Genomic DNA, 18,062 nt, shown 5'->3' on the forward strand with positions numbered 1-18,062 from the left:
TGAATATAATATACAAGTTTCACTTTTTAAATGGAATTACTGAAATCAATCTACTTTTTCATGATATTCTAATTTTATGACCAGCACCTGTAGATACAGTGTTGTGTTAAATGTAAAAGAACACAAAAAACAATGATTTGTGAACCAATTAATTTCAGATGAATATCGTTTTTTTTGTTTATTTTTGGTAGTTTTATTCTTATGAAAGATTTTCATTTCATTGTCATGAAAAAAACAAACACCAGGTAAAACAAACCACTACTATAGAGTAACTAATTAGTAATATTATACAATATAAAATTTCCAGTGGTTCTTGTCTGGATAAGATAACATTTAGCAAACTCGTCACCACTTACAGTACACGTGGAGTTCCTCAAGGGTCCATTCTGGGCACCGTCCTATTCTCGCTTTACATGTTGCCTTTGGATTCCATCCATCCTTTTTTTTCTATACCTGCTTGTTCCTGTTTAGAGTCAAAGGAAGCTGGTGCTTAGCTCTAGTTTAATAGAGCAAAAGGTGGGATTTATCCTGGCCAGGTTGCCAGTCCGTCAAAGAAAACAACCATGACAGACAAACTTCCATCCTCATTCTCACACCTAAGAACAATTTAGAGTCACCAGTCAACCTAATGTCCATGTTTTTGGGCTTTCTCTGGCTACTCCAGAGAAAGCCCATGCACTTACAACAAGTATTTAGTTTTGCTTTTAGAAAAAGAAAAAAAATTCTCTGTAAAAAATATGTAAAAACTGTCACTATTGTGTCTTTTTGTACCAGTTTTTAAAAAAAAAATATTTTGGAAACTGCTAAATGAACAACAACAACAAAATAATAATGAAGGCAGATATTCCTAACAACTGCAAGTTTAAATTACAGAATCACCGTCACAATTGATTTCCAAAGGAACTGGAATCTGTGAAATATTGGGGTTTTAAGAAATATTTTGGGCAATTTGTGACAGGGTTCTGTGTAAATGTTATGAACAATTAATCTTTTCCCTGTTGTAGATGCCTCTTTGAACCACTTCTGTTTAGAGAAGAAAGTTCAGTTCTCACTGAACTGATGAGCTAACGGCTAGTCTTAATGCAGCTAAAAACCAAAGTGGAATGTTGCTGTCCTTAAATATTTCCAACCACCAAAAATACAGAGCAATTCATGCAAACACTTGTACGATCAGATATTCACAGAACTCCATGTAAAATAAAAAAACAAGACATGTAAAATTGACTTAGGTGCGAAAGGTCAGTGACATTTTATTTACATGAATCCAAAGGAAAGTTTTGAAATTGGAGCTGTTTTAAGATCCAGCAATCCACTTTGGTCTTGGTCACATTAACCACTGGCTTCTCAGTCGTGTCAGACACAAACTCTATTTCTCCAAACTGAGGTTGGTTAAAGAGCTATCAGCAGCAGGTTAGATATTAATTGCTTATAACCTTTTTACAGAATCCCATTTCAAAATGTCTGAACTATCCCTTTAAGGACTGTTGTTGCGACTGAAAGGGGCCTTTTGCCCTATTCCTTTGCTTGCACCATAATCACTTGTTTATGCTCGTGTTCTCACAAACATGTTCATCAAATGTGCTTCTGTTTGACAGCGACCATCTCTCTCTGTTTGTAGACGTACACAGGCTCCATTCTGGTGGCAGTGAACCCCTACCAGCTGCTGCCCATCTACACCACTGAGCATGTGCACATGTACACAGATCGCCGGCTGGGCGAACTGCCGCCGCACGTCTTTGCCATCTCGGACACCTGCTTTTTCAACATGCGGCGCAACAGAAAGAGCCAGTGCTGTGTCATCAGGTGGAATAACCAGAATCTCTTTTCAATCGCTTTTATTTTGACTTAATCCAAAATCTGATTGTTGATTAAACTTAGATTCTTTGGAAAGAAAAGCTCAAGCTCAATACTGAAACACTTAGTGGTAGAAATGCAAAGCAGAATGACCTGAGAATCCAGAACAGGCAAAGAAGAACTGAAACCAGGGTGTATGTATGTTATATATATATAGATTGACTGGCTGAAAACGGATGTTCAAAGCTGAAGTGAATCATAAGGAGGAGGTTTTTAAATGAAAAATGAAAAAAAATCTGTCAAAACTCTCAACAAAGCTGATTCATGAATACACTGACAGCTGTTCACACTTGTTTTTCTCCACCAGTGGCGAGTCAGGAGCAGGGAAAACTGAGAGCACCAAGCTGATGCTGCAGTACTTGGCTGCACTGAGCGGCCAGCACTCCTGGATTGAGCAGCAAATTCTGGAAGCTAACCCCATCCTGGAAGGTCGGAGTCAACCAGCCATACAAAAGCTTCTTAATCAGATCACATCTCATTTTCCCGGTTCTTGTTTCTGAATCAGCTCAGTTCTCATTTTTCTGCTTCTTGATTTTTTTCTCTTCTCTGTCACACCAATCCTCTGCAACCATGAAGCGTTTCTGTGGCCTGCCTCATATCCTCCTCTCTGCAGAGCATACCTCCACCTCTACAGACTCTCTTCCACCTGCGCTCTACTCTCACTACAGACTTGCCAATATCCGCTAACACAATGTTTCCCCTCAGCCTTTGGTAATGCGAAAACCATCCGCAATGACAACTCCAGTCGATTTGGAAAGTACATTGACATCAACTTCACCAAAGGAGGAGCCATCGAAGGGGCCCGGGTGGAGCAGTACTTGCTGGAGAAGTCCAGAGTTTGTCGTCAGGTGAGGAAATTAATCAGCTTGCTTTTTCCAGTTACTGTAATGAGATACAAGTCGAGTTTGCTTGTAGTAAAAAATATTCGTTTGAATAAATAGGCACCTCAGGAGAGAAACTACCACATCTTTTACTACATGCTGATGGGCATGTCAGCAGAGCAGAAGAAGATTCTTTCCCTTGGGACAGCCGCAGAGTACAAATACCTGACCATGGTGCTGTGATCTATCGTTATTGTTGTTTAAGCCACAAATATATGGAGTGTGTATCACAGATAAAAGAATGAGGTTCATATTTAAACAGGGTAACTGCACCAGCTGTGAAGGACGTGATGATGTGATGGAGTACGCTCACTTCCGATCATCTCTGAAGATCCTCACATTCACGGAGTCGGACTCCTGGGAAATCTCGAAACTGCTCGCTGCCATCCTCCACCTGGGCAATGTGGGCTTTGAAAGTAAGAATACATTTTCTTAAATGCCACAGATAGTTGCAGTTTTTCAGCCAGTGACAGAAAAACTGAAAAGAACTGATTTTCTGCATTATTTCAGGCACCATAGTAAACAACCTGGAAAGCTGTGACATCCTCAAGTCGCCTCATTTTAACATGGCCAGCCAGCTGTTAGAGGCAGGAGTAGTTTTTTCTTTTTTTCCTAATACAAATAGTAAACTCAGACCTTTTTCTGATGGCTTTTTTTTTCCATTTTTCAAAATTAAATCTCAGGTGGACCCTAAAGCGCTGGAGAAAAGTCTAACTCAGCGTTCTGTCACGACTGCTAGAGACAGTGTGAACAAACTTCTGAATCCTTCTCAAGCTCTGGATGGCAGGGACGCCTTTGTCAAGGTGAAATAAGTTATTCTTCTTTGTCCAAAATATGAACATTACTGCTCTCAAGAGCGTCCTTTATTCCTGAGGTGTAAGCGGAGCACTTCATCTTCATCTGAAGAGCCGGATCTCCTGTGTTGTCCCATGCTTTAGTGTAGTTGTAGCAGAATGTCTTTGCAGATAAACAGACTCAAAGCTGTAAAAATACTTTCTTTGGTGTTAGTCTATGATAGCATCTGTTTAGTTTAGCACGCAAACATCAAACCTGCACAAGTTGTTTCTAAGATATGTTTGCAGAAATATGCTTTGGAAAGGAGACTGGCATGACTATTCTGTGCATCAAATGTCTTTCCAGGCTATATATGGAAGACTTTTCATCTGGGTGGTGGACAAAATCAACACGGCCATTTACAAGCCACCTGAGGAAGAGAACGAGGGCCGACAGTCGATAGGCCTCCTGGACATCTTTGGCTTTGAAAACTTCAAACAAAACAGGTCACTGTCTGGGACAGCTCTTGTGAATTTGGAGCTTTCTTGCTGCTGTTCTTTTGGACTAAAATCTGTTTGTCTGTTGTTTGCTCCCACAGCTTTGAGCAGCTGTGCATTAACTTTGCTAACGAGCAGCTGCAGCAGTTCTTCGTCAAACATGTGTTCAAGCTCGAGCAGGAGGAGTACACCCGTGAGAACATTGTTTGGAAGCACATCGACTACAAAGACAACCAGCGCACCCTGGATGTTTTGGCGAACAAACCTCTGAACATGTTGGCACTTATTGATGAGGAGAGCAGCTTCCCCAAGGTCTCTATTCACTTTTTTTTTTTAAATGCAGCTAAGTACAGCAGGCTTGACTTGTGTACTTTGACTCATATTCAGGGCACAGACACCACCATGCTCCAAAAGATGAATCAGGTTCACATGAAAGGAGACATCTACATTCCCCCCAAAAATAACCATGATACATGTTTTGGAATCCATCATTTTGCTGGAGTTGTCTATTATGATTCAAAAGGTGCTTTTTAAAAAAAAAAAATTCAATCCAACAAACCCCTCTTTTGTAAAGTGTCCGCTGTGTTCTAACTATTTCTGGAACATTTTAGGTTTCCTTGAGAAAAACCGTGACACACTCAGCCCCGACCTGATTCAGCTGGTGGAGACCTCCACCAACAAACTCCTCAAGCAGACATTTCAAAATGATCTAGCCCTCTGTTCCAACGTGATCAAGAGCGTCAACCCTAAGATGGTCATCAACACGGCCAAGAACACTGTTCGGGTAAATTTGGCCTCAAATGTCCTAAAGACTCAGCTATAATCTTGAGGTAAACCAAATTACATATGTGATCTTTGTTTTGGTCTGACAGCAAGGGCCCGATGGGAAGAAGCGGGTCCCCACTCTGACCGGTCAGTTCCGTCAATCTCTGGATTCTCTGATGAAGACGCTGACAGCGTGTCAGCCTTATTTCATCCGCTGCATCAAACCGAATGATTTCAAGAAGCCCATGGTGAGGACAGACACCCTCCTTCCACTCAACCAGAGCAAAAGCACCTCTGCGCCAACACTCAAATTGTCCCTGTCTCTGTGTCAGCTGTTCGACAGAGAGCTGTGCATGCGTCAGCTCCGTTACTCTGGTATGATGGAGACCATCAAGATCCGGAAAGCTGGGTACCCCGTACGCTACACCTTCAGCGAGTTTCTGGACCGCTACCGTGTCCTCCTGAAGACTTCCGTCTGTGATATCAAAACTGTGAGTTGGGCATGATAAAGTTGTTATTTCCTTAAACTTTTCTCAACTTCTCTCACCTTGCATGGATGATGTTTGTGTTGCAACAGGAGAGCAAAGAAAGATGCTGTGAGAGCATCTGTGAAAGAGTGCTGTCGAAAAAAGGCGACTGGAAGACCGGCAAGACAAAGATATTCCTCAAGGTGCTGCCTCACATTTGCAATTATACTCTGCTAAAGTCAGAGATATGTGGGGTCACACTCTGCATGATGTGACACAGATATTATGTGGTTATGAGGTTTGGAATTGTAATGTCCTTCAGTCATGTGAAGAAGAAAGTCCACCCTCTTTCAGTTTTAGGGTTTTATGTATCAGGACATATTAAAATGATCTGATCTGTATCCGGTGCCAGTTATTTTCTAACTCTAACCTCACACACAATAGATTTCACCACGTCATTATTTATTAAACAAAAACAGCCAAAATAGAAAAGCTGTGTGTAAAAAAACTAAGTCCACGCAAGCTTATCAGCACTAACTCTCAATAGTGGTTCTCTGTTGGATTTTATCGGTCTCGTACATGGCTGTGGAAGAATTTTGGCCCACTCTTCTGTACATCGTTGCTTCGGTTCATTGAGGTTTGCAGACATTGGTTTCTGCTCAGCTCTATTAAAGTTCCAGCATTTGAGTCGGGTTGAGAGCTGGACTTTGACTGGACCACTGCAGGACCTTTATTCTTTTCTTTATCAGTGATTCTGTTGTAGATTTGCTGCTGTCATGAATTTTACCCATTTACCCATTACCTATTGCTTACTAAGGCATGTAGATATTGAGACAAAGCCCTGGGATCTCTTGTCAGTTCTCTGAGCATTGCACGGTCTGACCTTGGGGTGAGTTTACTGGGACATCCACTTCTGGGAAGATTAGCAGCTGTCTTAAATGTTCTCTCCTTCTAAATAGTTTTTTTCTCTGTAAAATGATGGATTCAAAATAGTTTGGAAATGACCTTTACCCTTGCCAGATTGCTGGCAGCAACAGTTATGTCTCTAAAATCATTGCTAATGTTTTTCTACCTTGACATTGTGTTAACACACACCTGTGTGCTCCAGAGCAGCAAACTGAGAAAACTCCTGCATTAATAAAGGTGATCACACTGAAGATGATCAGTCAATACATTTGAACAGCAGCTCCTGGCTGATACTGAATCTCTTAGATCCTAAAGAAGCAGAAAGGGTGGTCTTAGTTTTTCCACACACAGCGTTTTTTATGTTGGCTTCATTTTTGTTTATAAATTAATGACATGATGAAATCTTTTGTGTTTTTGAAAATTTCCAACTTTTTGCTAAAGACAAGATAATTTTTACTATGTATAGATATGTATGATGTATGATATCTGAATGCTTAGTTTCATTTTATTTTATTTTATTTTATTTTATTTTATTTTATTTTATTTTATTTTATTTTATTTTATTTTATTTTATTTTATTTTATTTTATTTTATGGCAACTGGTGCTGTTTTCTTTCAGGACATCCATGACACTAAGCTGGAACTAGAGAGAATGAAAGAGCTAAATGTAAAAGCTCTTTTGATCCAGAAGGTCCTGAGGGGCTACAAATACAGGTATGAAACAAAACGTTGCAAAACAGTTCATTTTCATGCAAGTTGTTGCTTCACGCCTATTTGCTTTGCACCCTCGAAAGGAGAGAATTCTTGAAGAAAAAGGCTGCTGCACTTGTCATTCAGAAACACTGGAGAGGACATAAAGGCAGGAAGCTTTACAAAACGGTGAGTGACTTTTCTAAATATCTGCCTTTACCTCCTTTAACCTGGGAGGCCTGGCTCGCATTAAATCTTTAGTGATGCTCTAATTTTAGGTGCAACTGGGCTTTGCGAGACTGCAGGCACACGTTCGCTCTCGCCAGCTCCACTTTCAGTACAGGAAGAGGCGGGAGGCTGCTCTTGTGCTGCAGACCCACATCAGGGGTTACATGGCCAGGAAGGAATGGAAACGCAAGAGAAAGGCAGTGATCCTGCTGCAGGCACACACCCGGGGCCTGCTGGCCAAAAAAGCTGTCCAAAAGATGAGAAGGGATGTAAGTTCAGCTCAAACAATCCATCTTGTGCCACAAGTTTCCAAACATCTTTTGTTTTTGTTTTTTTTTTGTAACTGATCTGCTGTTTGTTTCTGTCGATCATTTATTCTACACTTTTAGCTCATGTATAACCCCAATTCTAAAAAAAGTTGGGGCGTTCTGTGAGGTGTAATAAAAAAAAAAAGAGAATGTATTAGTTTGCAAAGCTTATAAATCCATTTTTTTTATTCACAGTGTAACATAGTAAACATATCAAATGTTGAAACTAAGAAATGTACATTTTAGAGGGAAAAAATAAGGCAATTTTCAATTAGTTCAACATCAACAGGATCATTTTCAACTAACTGGGTTAATTGGCAGCATGTCAGTAAAAATACATTTTAGAGAGGCTGAATCTCTCAGAAGTATTGGCAGAGTTTCACCGGTCTGCAAAAACTGCATCTAAAACTAGTGATACAACATCCATGTAACTACACAGTCTGTCTATTTTCAGCACACATAGATTTGTGTCGTCATACAGATGCTGTTCGGGGGAGAAAACAGCGACATCTGAACAAGCGATATCACGTAAAAGTGTAGCGGTTTAATATTACACAGGGATGTGTTTTTGCACACCAGTATGTTATCTGTGAGAAACAATTGTTTTATAAGCCTAAAAAAATGATAAAACTTACTTTTGTCTGGCTGTCTATTAGCTTAGCCATGATGAAGACTTTTGCTTGTTTCTCCATACTTTGTGATCTATCTGACTGATGTCACAGCTGAACTATTGATAACTTTTTGACGGAACATCACTTCAAACCAGACTAACCCTTTAGTAGCTCACCTGCTTACCACCATGCCACCTAAACAATAACTTCCATTCATTTGTCAAAAGTATTTATGTACCACCCACGGTCATTTTTAAATATCAGTGGTAAGCGGACTTCTGTTAAAAAGTTGTTGTTTTTTTCACTGATCCCTTTAATTTTGTTCTTTCAGATGTACCTTTCTGCTAAAGAGAGAGCAGAGGAACAGCAAGCCATTTTGGCAAAACAAAAACACCTGGAGGAGGTGTTGAGGCAGAAGAGAGAGATGAAGGCCAAAGCTCAGACTGAGAACATCACAGACCAGGAGTTGGTGGACAACATCTTCGGCTTCTTGCCCAGTATTGTTGGAGGGCAGGAGGGCCAGGCCCCTGTGGGCTTTGAGGTTTGGGAACTAACCATTTCTCTTGTGTTGTACACTTATCAGATAACAGTTAGTTTGGCTGTAATAATCTGTATGTGTTTACAGAACATCGAAAGGAAAAGGACTGTTATTGAGGAGATAGACATCGATGAAATCCCCATGGTGGAACCTCCCAAAGACGATTTTGATGACCTGGATGAGTACTCTTTCTCCAAATTCGCCTCAATGTACTTCCAGGGTGCAGCCTCCGACACCCACATTCGACAGAGGCTTCGGCAGCCCCTGCTCTTCCACGAGGATGAAGGAGACACTCTGGTGCTTCTCTTAGACAGCTTTAATATTTATCACCTGCCACCAAAGGCTAAATAATCTTTGTTTGTGTGTACTGTTAGAATATATTTCATGAACCAGTGGATGGATTTTAACAAAATTCTTAAAAACTAATAACTGAGTGCACATCTACAAAGGATTACCTTTTGAAGTCAACCACATTCAAGATGGCTGCCACAGCTAAATGAACTTAGCCAACACAGAAATGGCTCTAACAAATATTGAGCTAAAGTTTAATGAGATAGTAGCTGAGGGTAGTTAAAAACACAGACTTTGAACACTAATACAGATTATGATGAATCTCATAATATTGAATTAAAGGTGTCAGGTGATATGCATTCTTCAAGGCATGCTAGGCCTTTAATTTGACCTGGTTTCCCTTCCGGTTGTTTCATGAAATGGCTGTGACGTTTGTCATATTTTCCTCAGGCTTCACTGACCGTGTGGTGGATCATTCTGCGATTCATGGGAGACCTCCCTGAGCCAAAGATACAAGCCAAAGTTCAGGGAACTCCAAAACAGGAGCGATTTATGCCGCAGGAGGTAATATCCAGAGAGGACAGACGTCTGAGCCACATGGTGGGCCTAGATCAGGTACACATCCTCACAGGAAGATGAAACATTTGAAGCTATTCCCCTTTTTTTTAGATTTGCAATAAGTCCTCTTAAAATTTTGTTTCAGAGGGTGTTGAGGAGTAACAAAGAGAGAAAGCCTTCTGCAGCACCAGAAGACCTGGCACAAAAGAGAAAGGGCTCCATTTTCACAGACCTTCTGTCAAAAAACAGGAAGGCATCTGCAGTTCCCAGTGAAGTGGCTCAAAACCCGAAGGTGTACACTGTTCCAGAAGCTAACGCTCGAGCAAGAAAAGGCTCCACGTTTACTGACCTACTGTCCAGGAACAAAAAAGCCCCCATTGTTAGAGAAAATGAAAGCAATAAATCTGCTTCCAGCTTCAGGAAGCCCTCCATCATCATGGAGGAGGTGAGATGGATGTCTGAGGAATGTGTCCATTGAAGGTTGTCTTCAACTCACTGATGGGCATTTAATGTTTGTTTCTGCAGTCAGATGATCTAACCGAGGTGCCAAAGACCCCTACCCTGCAGACGGTGAATGAGGAGAGTGATGCTATGATTGGAGAGGCACCAACTCTGGACAGGCCCCTGTCATCTCTTGAAAAAGTCCACACCATAGTGACATATGCCATCCTCAGACCTGACCTCAGGTTTTAACTCATTTATTCTTGGACATCTTACAGCTAGTTTCTGTTTTTGATCCAGAACTAATGAAGTATTATCTGCACAGGGATGAGATTTACTGTCAAATCTGCAAGCAGCTTCAGGAGAACAACAACCGGAACAGCTACTTCCGTGGCTGGATCCTGCTGTCCCTCTGCTTGGGTGTGTTTCCTCCAAGTGAGCGCTTTATTAGAGTAAGTAAAACCATTCCACTGACTCACACTAGGGCTGTGAATTAAATCTGTAGTTTTGATTTTTGTTCCACACAATTACAAAAAACAGGATAATCGACAAAAAATGATTATTATTATAAATATATTGCTATAGTTTGCTTTAGAACCATGCTCTTTCCTTGTCTTGCATCCTCAAAGAGCTGCAGCCTCGGCTCCAAGTAGTGGAGAGAGCTCCAGACAGAGAGCAATACTAAATTATCAATGAATACAATAATAAATTATGACATTTAACACTATGAACAAAATGTAATACAAAGAAATCAATGCCTAAACAATGCATATGATTTGGAAGAACTGTTCCATAAGTTTTGTTGGTACATAAATGACTGACATCACACAAGGAAAATGTGACAACTCGAACAGTCAAATAAAACAGTATAAAGAGAGCTGTGGAATCAGATAATCTGCTGTGAAAAAATAAATAAAACTACAGCTGTTTAGGTGAAATGTTTCCAAAATAGAATTATATCTCAGTCAAAGTCTATTAACTCTGTTGAAGCAGCTGGAAGCTGCAGCTGAAAAAAAAATTGCTGTCAACAAAACAATAGCTAGAGTAGAGCATCATCATCATCATCTTCATTGTCAGAGAGTCAAATCAGAAAGAGTAAGAATACAGTATATTTTACACTATATTTACTGTAATAATTATAAAATCTAGAGGGGATTTTAAGTGAAGTCGCTGAAATTTATCAATATTCACAATTTTTTTTTTATATTTTCCAATTTAATTACTGAAATTTTATCAATCATATGATAAGACATTTTTAGGTAAAAAAGGGTTACATTACAAATCATGAAATTCAGAAAAATAAAAAATAAATTTGGAGTAAAAACAGATTTCACAGAGACCTACAATGTAATGGAACTGCACTATATGTGTATTATGTCAAACAGTGGCCTACATTAAAGTAAATACTTTGTCTGTTGTTTTGGGTGAAAGTTCAATAGGAAGTTAAAAAGAAAAGTTCAGATTCAAGGCAATTCACTCTCTTTAAGTGCAAACAATTGCAATGTTTCCAGACACAATGAATAATGATTAGTAGTGATTGTGATTATAATGTTTTCCACAAACAAGCAGGACGTCTGCATGCTTTAATGTTTTCTACATGTTTTGTTGTATTTGCAGTACCTCCAGAGCTTCATTCGTTTCGCTCCCGGGGGCTTCCCGTCCTACTGTACCGAGAGGCTGCGGCGCACCTTAACGAACGGAGTGAGAGGAGAGCCTCCGGCCTGGCTGGAGCTGCAGGTACTGAAAATGTTTTCAAATACTCTGCTGTGGATTCAGCGTTTATCTGATTGCACTCAGCAACATGTAATGACAAAGTAAACATGTTTTAGATTTTCTTTTATTATCCTCAGCCGAAGGTGAAAGGGGGAAACTTTCAGGAAGTAATCATTGAATATGCCTCTATAACTTTTAGGGTCACCCAAACTCAAGATGACCACCACAACTAATCCTTTAGAAGCCAACACAAAAATTATTAACTCAGTCATAGATATTCAGCTAAAACTTAGAGTGGTAATAGCTGAGTCATATTCATATTCAAGCATACTGTAAATCCTATCCTCAGTTACATTTGGTTTTGCTTGTAACTAAACAAATAAAAAGTTTTTAAACAATGTTCTTTAGACAAGATCAAGTGGCGATGTTTACTCAAAAAGCACAACATGGCATTTAGCATAAAACAATTGTGTTATATCATACAAACTGTTAGCACGGTGGTGGAGGGCTGATGATCTGGGTTTGTTTTTCAGTCACAGGACCTGGGCACTTTGCAGTTTCTAAAATGATCATGAACTTCTCTGTTTATTATTCTAGACTCAAACGTGAGGCCGTCTGTCCGGCAGCTGAAACTTGGACCAAACTGGGTCATGAAACAGGAATCCCAAACACAGCAGTAAATCTGCAGCAGAACAGCTGAAAAGGAACCAAAAAATAATTAAAGCTGATGTAGTGACCCAGTCAAAGTCCAGATCACAACATGAATAAAGTAGTACTGCAGTCAAAATGCAGTGAATACTTTGACACAAAAACAAAATTTCTTTGACTCTATTATTATTATTTCGGCCAAAGTTGGAGTTTCAAAGACATATATCTCAGAATCTGGATAAGTTGAACATAAACTGTGTACATTTCAGGAGGAGAAAGTGCTATGGTTTATGTGTAAGTACTTTTAACAACTTAAATACCAGTATGTTTGTTTTTCATTAGTCATTTCTTTGTGTTGTGACAGGCAACAAAGACAAAGAAGCCTATGATAGTAACAGTGGCGCTGATGGACGGTCGCTCCATCAACCTTCCTGTTGACTCAGCTTCCACGTCCAAAGAAGTCTGCCAACTCGTCTCCAACAAAATCAAACTCACAGACGTTTTTGGCTTTTCTCTCTATGTCGCCATGTTTGAAAAGGTGGGGACAGCTATGAATATATCCTTCTGATCTCCACAGATTTTCTTTTTAAGTATTTGGAAAACATATACATCTGTTTCCCTACTGAATTGGGAAAATGACATTCATTTTTCTAAAAGATTTGCTGTTTATTTGTGCTGAAGGTGTGGGCTCTGGGCAACGGCCGGGAGCATGTCATGGATGCCATCTCCCAGTGTGAGCAGGAGGTGAAGAGGAAGGGGGGCCAGGAGCAGCACGCCCCATGGCGTCTCCTCTTCCGCAAGGAGGTGTTCACCCCGTGGCATGACTGCAAAGAGGACAAGGTCAGCACGGACCTAATCTACAAACAGGTCATGCATTGTCTGAAGTATGGAGAGTACCAGACTGAAAAGGTGGGCCCACTTTTATCACAAACAAGTTTTCTACCAAATCCCAGACTCAGAACTGACCACTTTTCTTCTAATGATTTGTTTACACAGGAGGATGATATAATTGAGCTCGCTGCGAAACATCTGTACATCCAGCATGGCTCAGACAGCCGGCCAGAAAACGTGAAGCAGGCTGTGCAGGACTGCATCACCAGCTCTCTGCTGGAGGCCAAATCAGAAGCCAAACTGGTTCAGATGGTCAGCACAGCTCATGCTCAGGTCAGTCATAGCCTTTATCTGTGATAAATGTGTAAAAAAAAAGCTCTAACATAGCTTCAAGTAGATTAAATGTACCATATTTGTATGTCTTGTAAACCACTCAAGGGTTCGTTCCTGAGTTCAAAACAAAAAACTGACTCAGTGAAGGCAGAGATAGTCGACTACGCAAGAGAGAAGTGGCCCATCTTCTTCTCTAGGTTCTTTGAAGTCACCAAACTGTCAGGTAGGAAAACCTTACCTTATAGCTCAAACAATGGTGCTGGTGTCATTATTTTTAAACAGAAACGATAAAAAAATAACTTGAGGAAAAATAATGCAATAACAAAAGAGAAAACTAAAGAAATTGAATTTTCTGAAAAAAATGCAGTGTGAATCCTGAGTTCTGAATGACTTTAATTATATTTGCTGAAGAAGCTAAAACTGAGTTATTAAAGCTAAAAGAAGCAAAACACTAGGTAAAAGCCAAAAAGGCAAAATACTAGCTAAAAGACAAAAGTAGCTAAATGCATCTATCCGTCTATTATCCACTGCTTGTTCCTGGGTCTGCTTGTGGGGGCAGCATCTTGACCAGGAAATCCCAGACGTTTATCTCCATAGCCCCATCTTCCAGCTCTTCCAGGAGGACTCCAAGGCATTCCTACGTCAGTTGAGAGAAATAGTCTCTCCAGCGTGTCCTGGGTCTTCCCCGGGGTCTCCTCCCAGTTGAACAGGCCTGGAACACCTCCCTTGGAAGGTGTCTAGGGAAACCTTACCAGATCTCTGAACCACCTCAACTGGCTCCTTTAGATGTGGAGGAACAGTGGCTCTACTCCAAATCACTCCCAGATAACCAAACTTCTCACCCTATCTCTAAGGGAGAGCCCAGCTACTCTGTGGAGAAAACTCCTTTTGACCGCCTGTGTCTGCGATCTTGTTCTTTCAGTCACTACCTAAAGTTCATGACCATGGGGGAGGGTAGGAACGGAGACCAACTGGTAAACAAGTTAACAGTAACAAAAGGATAGATAAAAGATAATCATAGCAAAAGGCTACCTGAAAACTTAACGTAACGCAAGAAGATGGAAATAGAGCAAGTATGCTGAAGTAGATTTCATATAAAATAAAAAAAATAATAGTGACTCATCATTGATACAGTAAGGGTGCTTCAATGCTTGTTCATTGGCACCCTTAATTACAAGTTACAACACTGAAAGGGGGTTTCATAGACTGTCAAATGCATTTTGTGTTTCTAGGTCCTACACTGCAAAAGAACAAATTTATAGTTGCCATAAATTGGACCGGGATCACCTTCCTGGATGAGCGAGAGAAGCGGCTGCTGGAATTGTCCTTCCCAGAGGTGACTGCAGTCAAAACCGTCAGGTAGAATTATGTCTCTTTGAAAAAGATCCAGAGATCAGGTCAAGTTTTCTGTAAAAATGTGGAAACTTGAACAGCTCTTATTATTGTTGGTCTTCAGGGAGGTGAAAGCGTCTGGCCAGGCTGTGTGTCTGCTGACACTAAAAGGAGACTTCACCCTGAGTGGATCCACGGCTGAGGACATGGCAGAGCTGATCACTATGTTCCTCAGTGGGCTGACGGAGCGTTCACAGTACGCTGTGGCACTGAAGGAAGTCAGCAGCCAAGGTTGGAGCCCTGATTCCTCTCTAACTTATTTTATCTTGATTTTTTTATTGACTGATTTCTGAGTTGTTTCCTTCTCCGAACTCAGATGACCCCACGATCCTGAGCTTCAAGAAAGGAGAGCTCATCATACTTATCAAAGACAACGAGTTCTCTCAGCAGCGTGGCTGGATAAAGGGCCAAAACAACAGCACCAAACAAACAGGAGCCGTCTCCACTGAGGCCATCTTAATCCTGCCAACGCTCAGCAAACCCTCCAACGAGGTCATGGTACGCGGATGCCCATCACACAGCTTTCTCAGATAAACTGATGTAGCTTAGATGTTTTGAGCATTAAAATGTGTTTTATTTCATTCAGAACCTTCTCAACCTGTCGCCAAACCAGAGGAAGAACTTCATACAAGCAAACCAGAAAGAAAAAGGCACAATGGAGAGAATAGCTCCTGTCACACTGAAAGAATACTCTCTGGAGTATTTCAGGTACGGTGTTGCCTTTTGTCTTGCTACTGTTGTTTTACCACCCAGTCAGCAGCTGTATCCACCATCTTGTTAGACTGTCTTGGCAACTCAAAGTCTTGGTGGGCACTCATCAGTCCTCCTGACCCACAGTATCTATCTCCAGAACTTTACAAAACCTCTCATGTCTATTCAGACTCCAACAAGTTCATTAAGGTCAGGTTAGCACATGCTTGTGGATGAACCAAACAGCAGATTAAAGCACAGAAGAGATTGGGCTTTTGCATTAGCTGCACCAAAAACTCTGGACAATCTGCCTCTTCCACATTAGGACCTCATCCACACTGGACACCTTCAAAACACTGCTTTTTATTCTTTGGCATTTAAACCTGACTGTGTTTATAGAAACATTTGACTTGACTCTGTTTCCTTGATCCCACAGGCAGCCCACCAAGGATGTCAATCGTCAGGTGATTTCTCGAAATACGGCCCCTGAGCGGCTGTGGGCCCACTCCAGAGAGCCAATCAGGCAGCCTCTACTCAAGAAACTAGTGGGCAACTCAGAGCTCAGCCACAAGGCCTGTCTGGCTTTCACAGATATCCTGCCATTTATTCTGTGTGTTTACAACTGTGCCTTTCAGGGTTTTTCTGGGAGTCTGTTGTACCATTTTATTAGTTTTCTTTTTACTATTTACAAGTCTATGTGTGAATATGTGGATACAGCATTATGACCAGCTCCCAACATCAACATGTACTTAACTAAACCACCATTTATTGCTCATTTCATTTTTAAGTTAAAATACGTTAAATTGCTTCAGTTTTGTGCATCACAAATGTTCTAGTTTGTCGTTACAATTACTTCAGTCAGGCCTATGTACTTCAGCTGTCTTAAGACACCTAAACGGCACCAACTTGCTAATAAAATTGAGCACAAAAGTCCCACAGTATTACATACTTCCTGTCATACAAATACCATCTTAATTCAGATTCTTCACTTGATTTTATCATTCATGTTTGAGTGTGCAGCTTCCAACAAAGCTTTCACTCTGAGCACACAGATGTAGAACTCCTTACAACTATACCCAACGCACGTAACTTGTTCCTCTGGCTCACGTTGTTTCCCATTAGCTACATCTTCTTTTCTGCTTGATTTTTTGCACGATAATCCACAGAAACTTACCCGGTTTATTTGCGACTGCACAGTTTCTCCAAATTCCCCCTGTTGGGCATAGCTACAGTCAGCAAAGAGAGTGAAATATTAACCTGTGTTTCTCAACGTATGTATACGTAGTTGAACTAATATCAGTCCCAGTTTTTATGATCAAAATATACCAGGGTTGCCTTTTGTCACAGGCTCTGTTCATAAGTTCTGGACATAATTTCTAGTCACAGCCAAAGGTCAGAGAGTTTCAGGTTTGGGGGATTTTAGATTGTGTATTTTATGCAGACGATGTAATCCTATTGGCCCCATCCAACCGGGACCTCCAGCAGGCACTGGATCGGTTTGCAGCCGAGTGTGACACAGCAAAAATAAAGATCAGCTCCTCCAAGACTGAGGCCATGATCCTCAGCTGGAAAAAGGTGGAATGCCGACCCCAGGTTGAGAATGAGCCAGTACCTCAAGTGGAGGAATTCAAGCATTTTGGGTTTGCATTCTTGAGTGAGTGACACTGTCACTATAGAAGCTTTTTCATTCCACTTATCAATGTCTCACTCAAAAGGCAGACTGGGACCGTGTTTGCAGGGATGCTGATGCTTTACCAAACTGGTGAGACAGAGCGGAGCAGAACGGGAAAGCTCTTAGGTTAGCAATGGATCTATGTTCCAATTCTTATCTGTGGTCATGAGCTATAAGTAACAACCCCCCCAAAAATATAAGATTGTGAATACAAGTGTGCAGAATGGTTGGACCCCCCTTTAGGGATAGGGTGAAGAGTTTGGCTATTCAGGTCAAGTTGTTGGTCCTTTGCATTGAAAGGACCCAGTTGAACATCTGGAAAGGGTGCCTTCTAGATGCCTTTGAAGGAAGGTGTTCCTGAAATGTCCCACTGAGAGAAGACTTTAGGGCAGATCCAGGATTTGCTGGAGAGATTATATATTATATATATTATATAGATTATATATCACAGCCTTGAAGTCCCTTCAGCTGAGCTGGAGGAGGTAGCAGGGGAAAAAGGTTCTGGGGATCTCCGTTAAAGCTGTTGTCCCCGTTATCTGGTATTGGATAAGCGGCAGAAGATAGATTGATGGATGGATGGATAGATCAGCAAATAGTTGGCATTTCCCAGACAAACAATACCAAATGTTTCACTTGGACTCAGTATTTCTTCCAAGATATCGGTTGTGTTGACAATACAGACAGAAAATCTTACCCCACATCAAATAGACCAAATAAAAATCCTACTCTACCTCATATAAGTTCGCTTTGAGGATGCTTATTGTTATTTTTCCTTGACTTTGGCGCACCAATCCTAAAGTATATGGGAGATTACCCCACCAGGCAGATCCAGAGTCCTGTTGAGCTCACTGACCAGATCTTTGGCCCTGCCACTAAAAACGAGGCCCTAAGGGATGAGATCTATTGCCAGATCATAAAGCAGATGACCAGCAATAACAACAGGTAGGTGTGGTATTTCTCCTTTTTTGTTAAAC

At 40.9% G+C, this 18,062-nt stretch overlaps 1 protein-coding gene across 1 annotated transcript in view; it reads left to right on the top strand.

Annotated features, from left to right (window-relative positions):
- LOC108240210 (unconventional myosin-VIIa) overlaps positions 1–18,062 on the top strand; it is a 28,034-nt gene that overhangs the window by 2,667 nt on the left and 7,305 nt on the right. The window contains exons 5-38 of the mRNA XM_017423510.3: positions 1,619–1,803; positions 2,162–2,283; positions 2,560–2,702; positions 2,796–2,909; positions 2,998–3,151; positions 3,246–3,322; positions 3,419–3,538; positions 3,876–4,015; positions 4,108–4,318; positions 4,394–4,529; positions 4,618–4,790; positions 4,879–5,019; positions 5,104–5,262; positions 5,349–5,441; positions 6,764–6,858; positions 6,939–7,023; positions 7,113–7,331; positions 8,313–8,522; positions 8,607–8,816; positions 9,261–9,425; positions 9,514–9,813; positions 9,894–10,054; positions 10,135–10,261; positions 11,427–11,546; positions 12,535–12,708; positions 12,852–13,079; positions 13,167–13,334; positions 13,440–13,557; positions 14,567–14,693; positions 14,791–14,957; positions 15,043–15,224; positions 15,313–15,434; positions 15,853–16,007; positions 17,877–18,030. Of these exons, the coding sequence (XP_017278999.1) occupies positions 1,619–1,803; positions 2,162–2,283; positions 2,560–2,702; positions 2,796–2,909; positions 2,998–3,151; positions 3,246–3,322; positions 3,419–3,538; positions 3,876–4,015; positions 4,108–4,318; positions 4,394–4,529; positions 4,618–4,790; positions 4,879–5,019; positions 5,104–5,262; positions 5,349–5,441; positions 6,764–6,858; positions 6,939–7,023; positions 7,113–7,331; positions 8,313–8,522; positions 8,607–8,816; positions 9,261–9,425; positions 9,514–9,813; positions 9,894–10,054; positions 10,135–10,261; positions 11,427–11,546; positions 12,535–12,708; positions 12,852–13,079; positions 13,167–13,334; positions 13,440–13,557; positions 14,567–14,693; positions 14,791–14,957; positions 15,043–15,224; positions 15,313–15,434; positions 15,853–16,007; positions 17,877–18,030 (5,255 nt within the window). The remainder of the gene's footprint in view (positions 1–1,618; positions 1,804–2,161; positions 2,284–2,559; positions 2,703–2,795; positions 2,910–2,997; positions 3,152–3,245; positions 3,323–3,418; positions 3,539–3,875; positions 4,016–4,107; positions 4,319–4,393; positions 4,530–4,617; positions 4,791–4,878; positions 5,020–5,103; positions 5,263–5,348; positions 5,442–6,763; positions 6,859–6,938; positions 7,024–7,112; positions 7,332–8,312; positions 8,523–8,606; positions 8,817–9,260; positions 9,426–9,513; positions 9,814–9,893; positions 10,055–10,134; positions 10,262–11,426; positions 11,547–12,534; positions 12,709–12,851; positions 13,080–13,166; positions 13,335–13,439; positions 13,558–14,566; positions 14,694–14,790; positions 14,958–15,042; positions 15,225–15,312; positions 15,435–15,852; positions 16,008–17,876; positions 18,031–18,062) is intronic.

This window comes from Kryptolebias marmoratus, linkage group LG24 (genome assembly GCF_001649575.2).
Source record: "Kryptolebias marmoratus isolate JLee-2015 linkage group LG24, ASM164957v2, whole genome shotgun sequence".
In the NCBI taxonomy this organism is placed as follows: domain Eukaryota; kingdom Metazoa; phylum Chordata; class Actinopteri; order Cyprinodontiformes; family Rivulidae; genus Kryptolebias; species Kryptolebias marmoratus.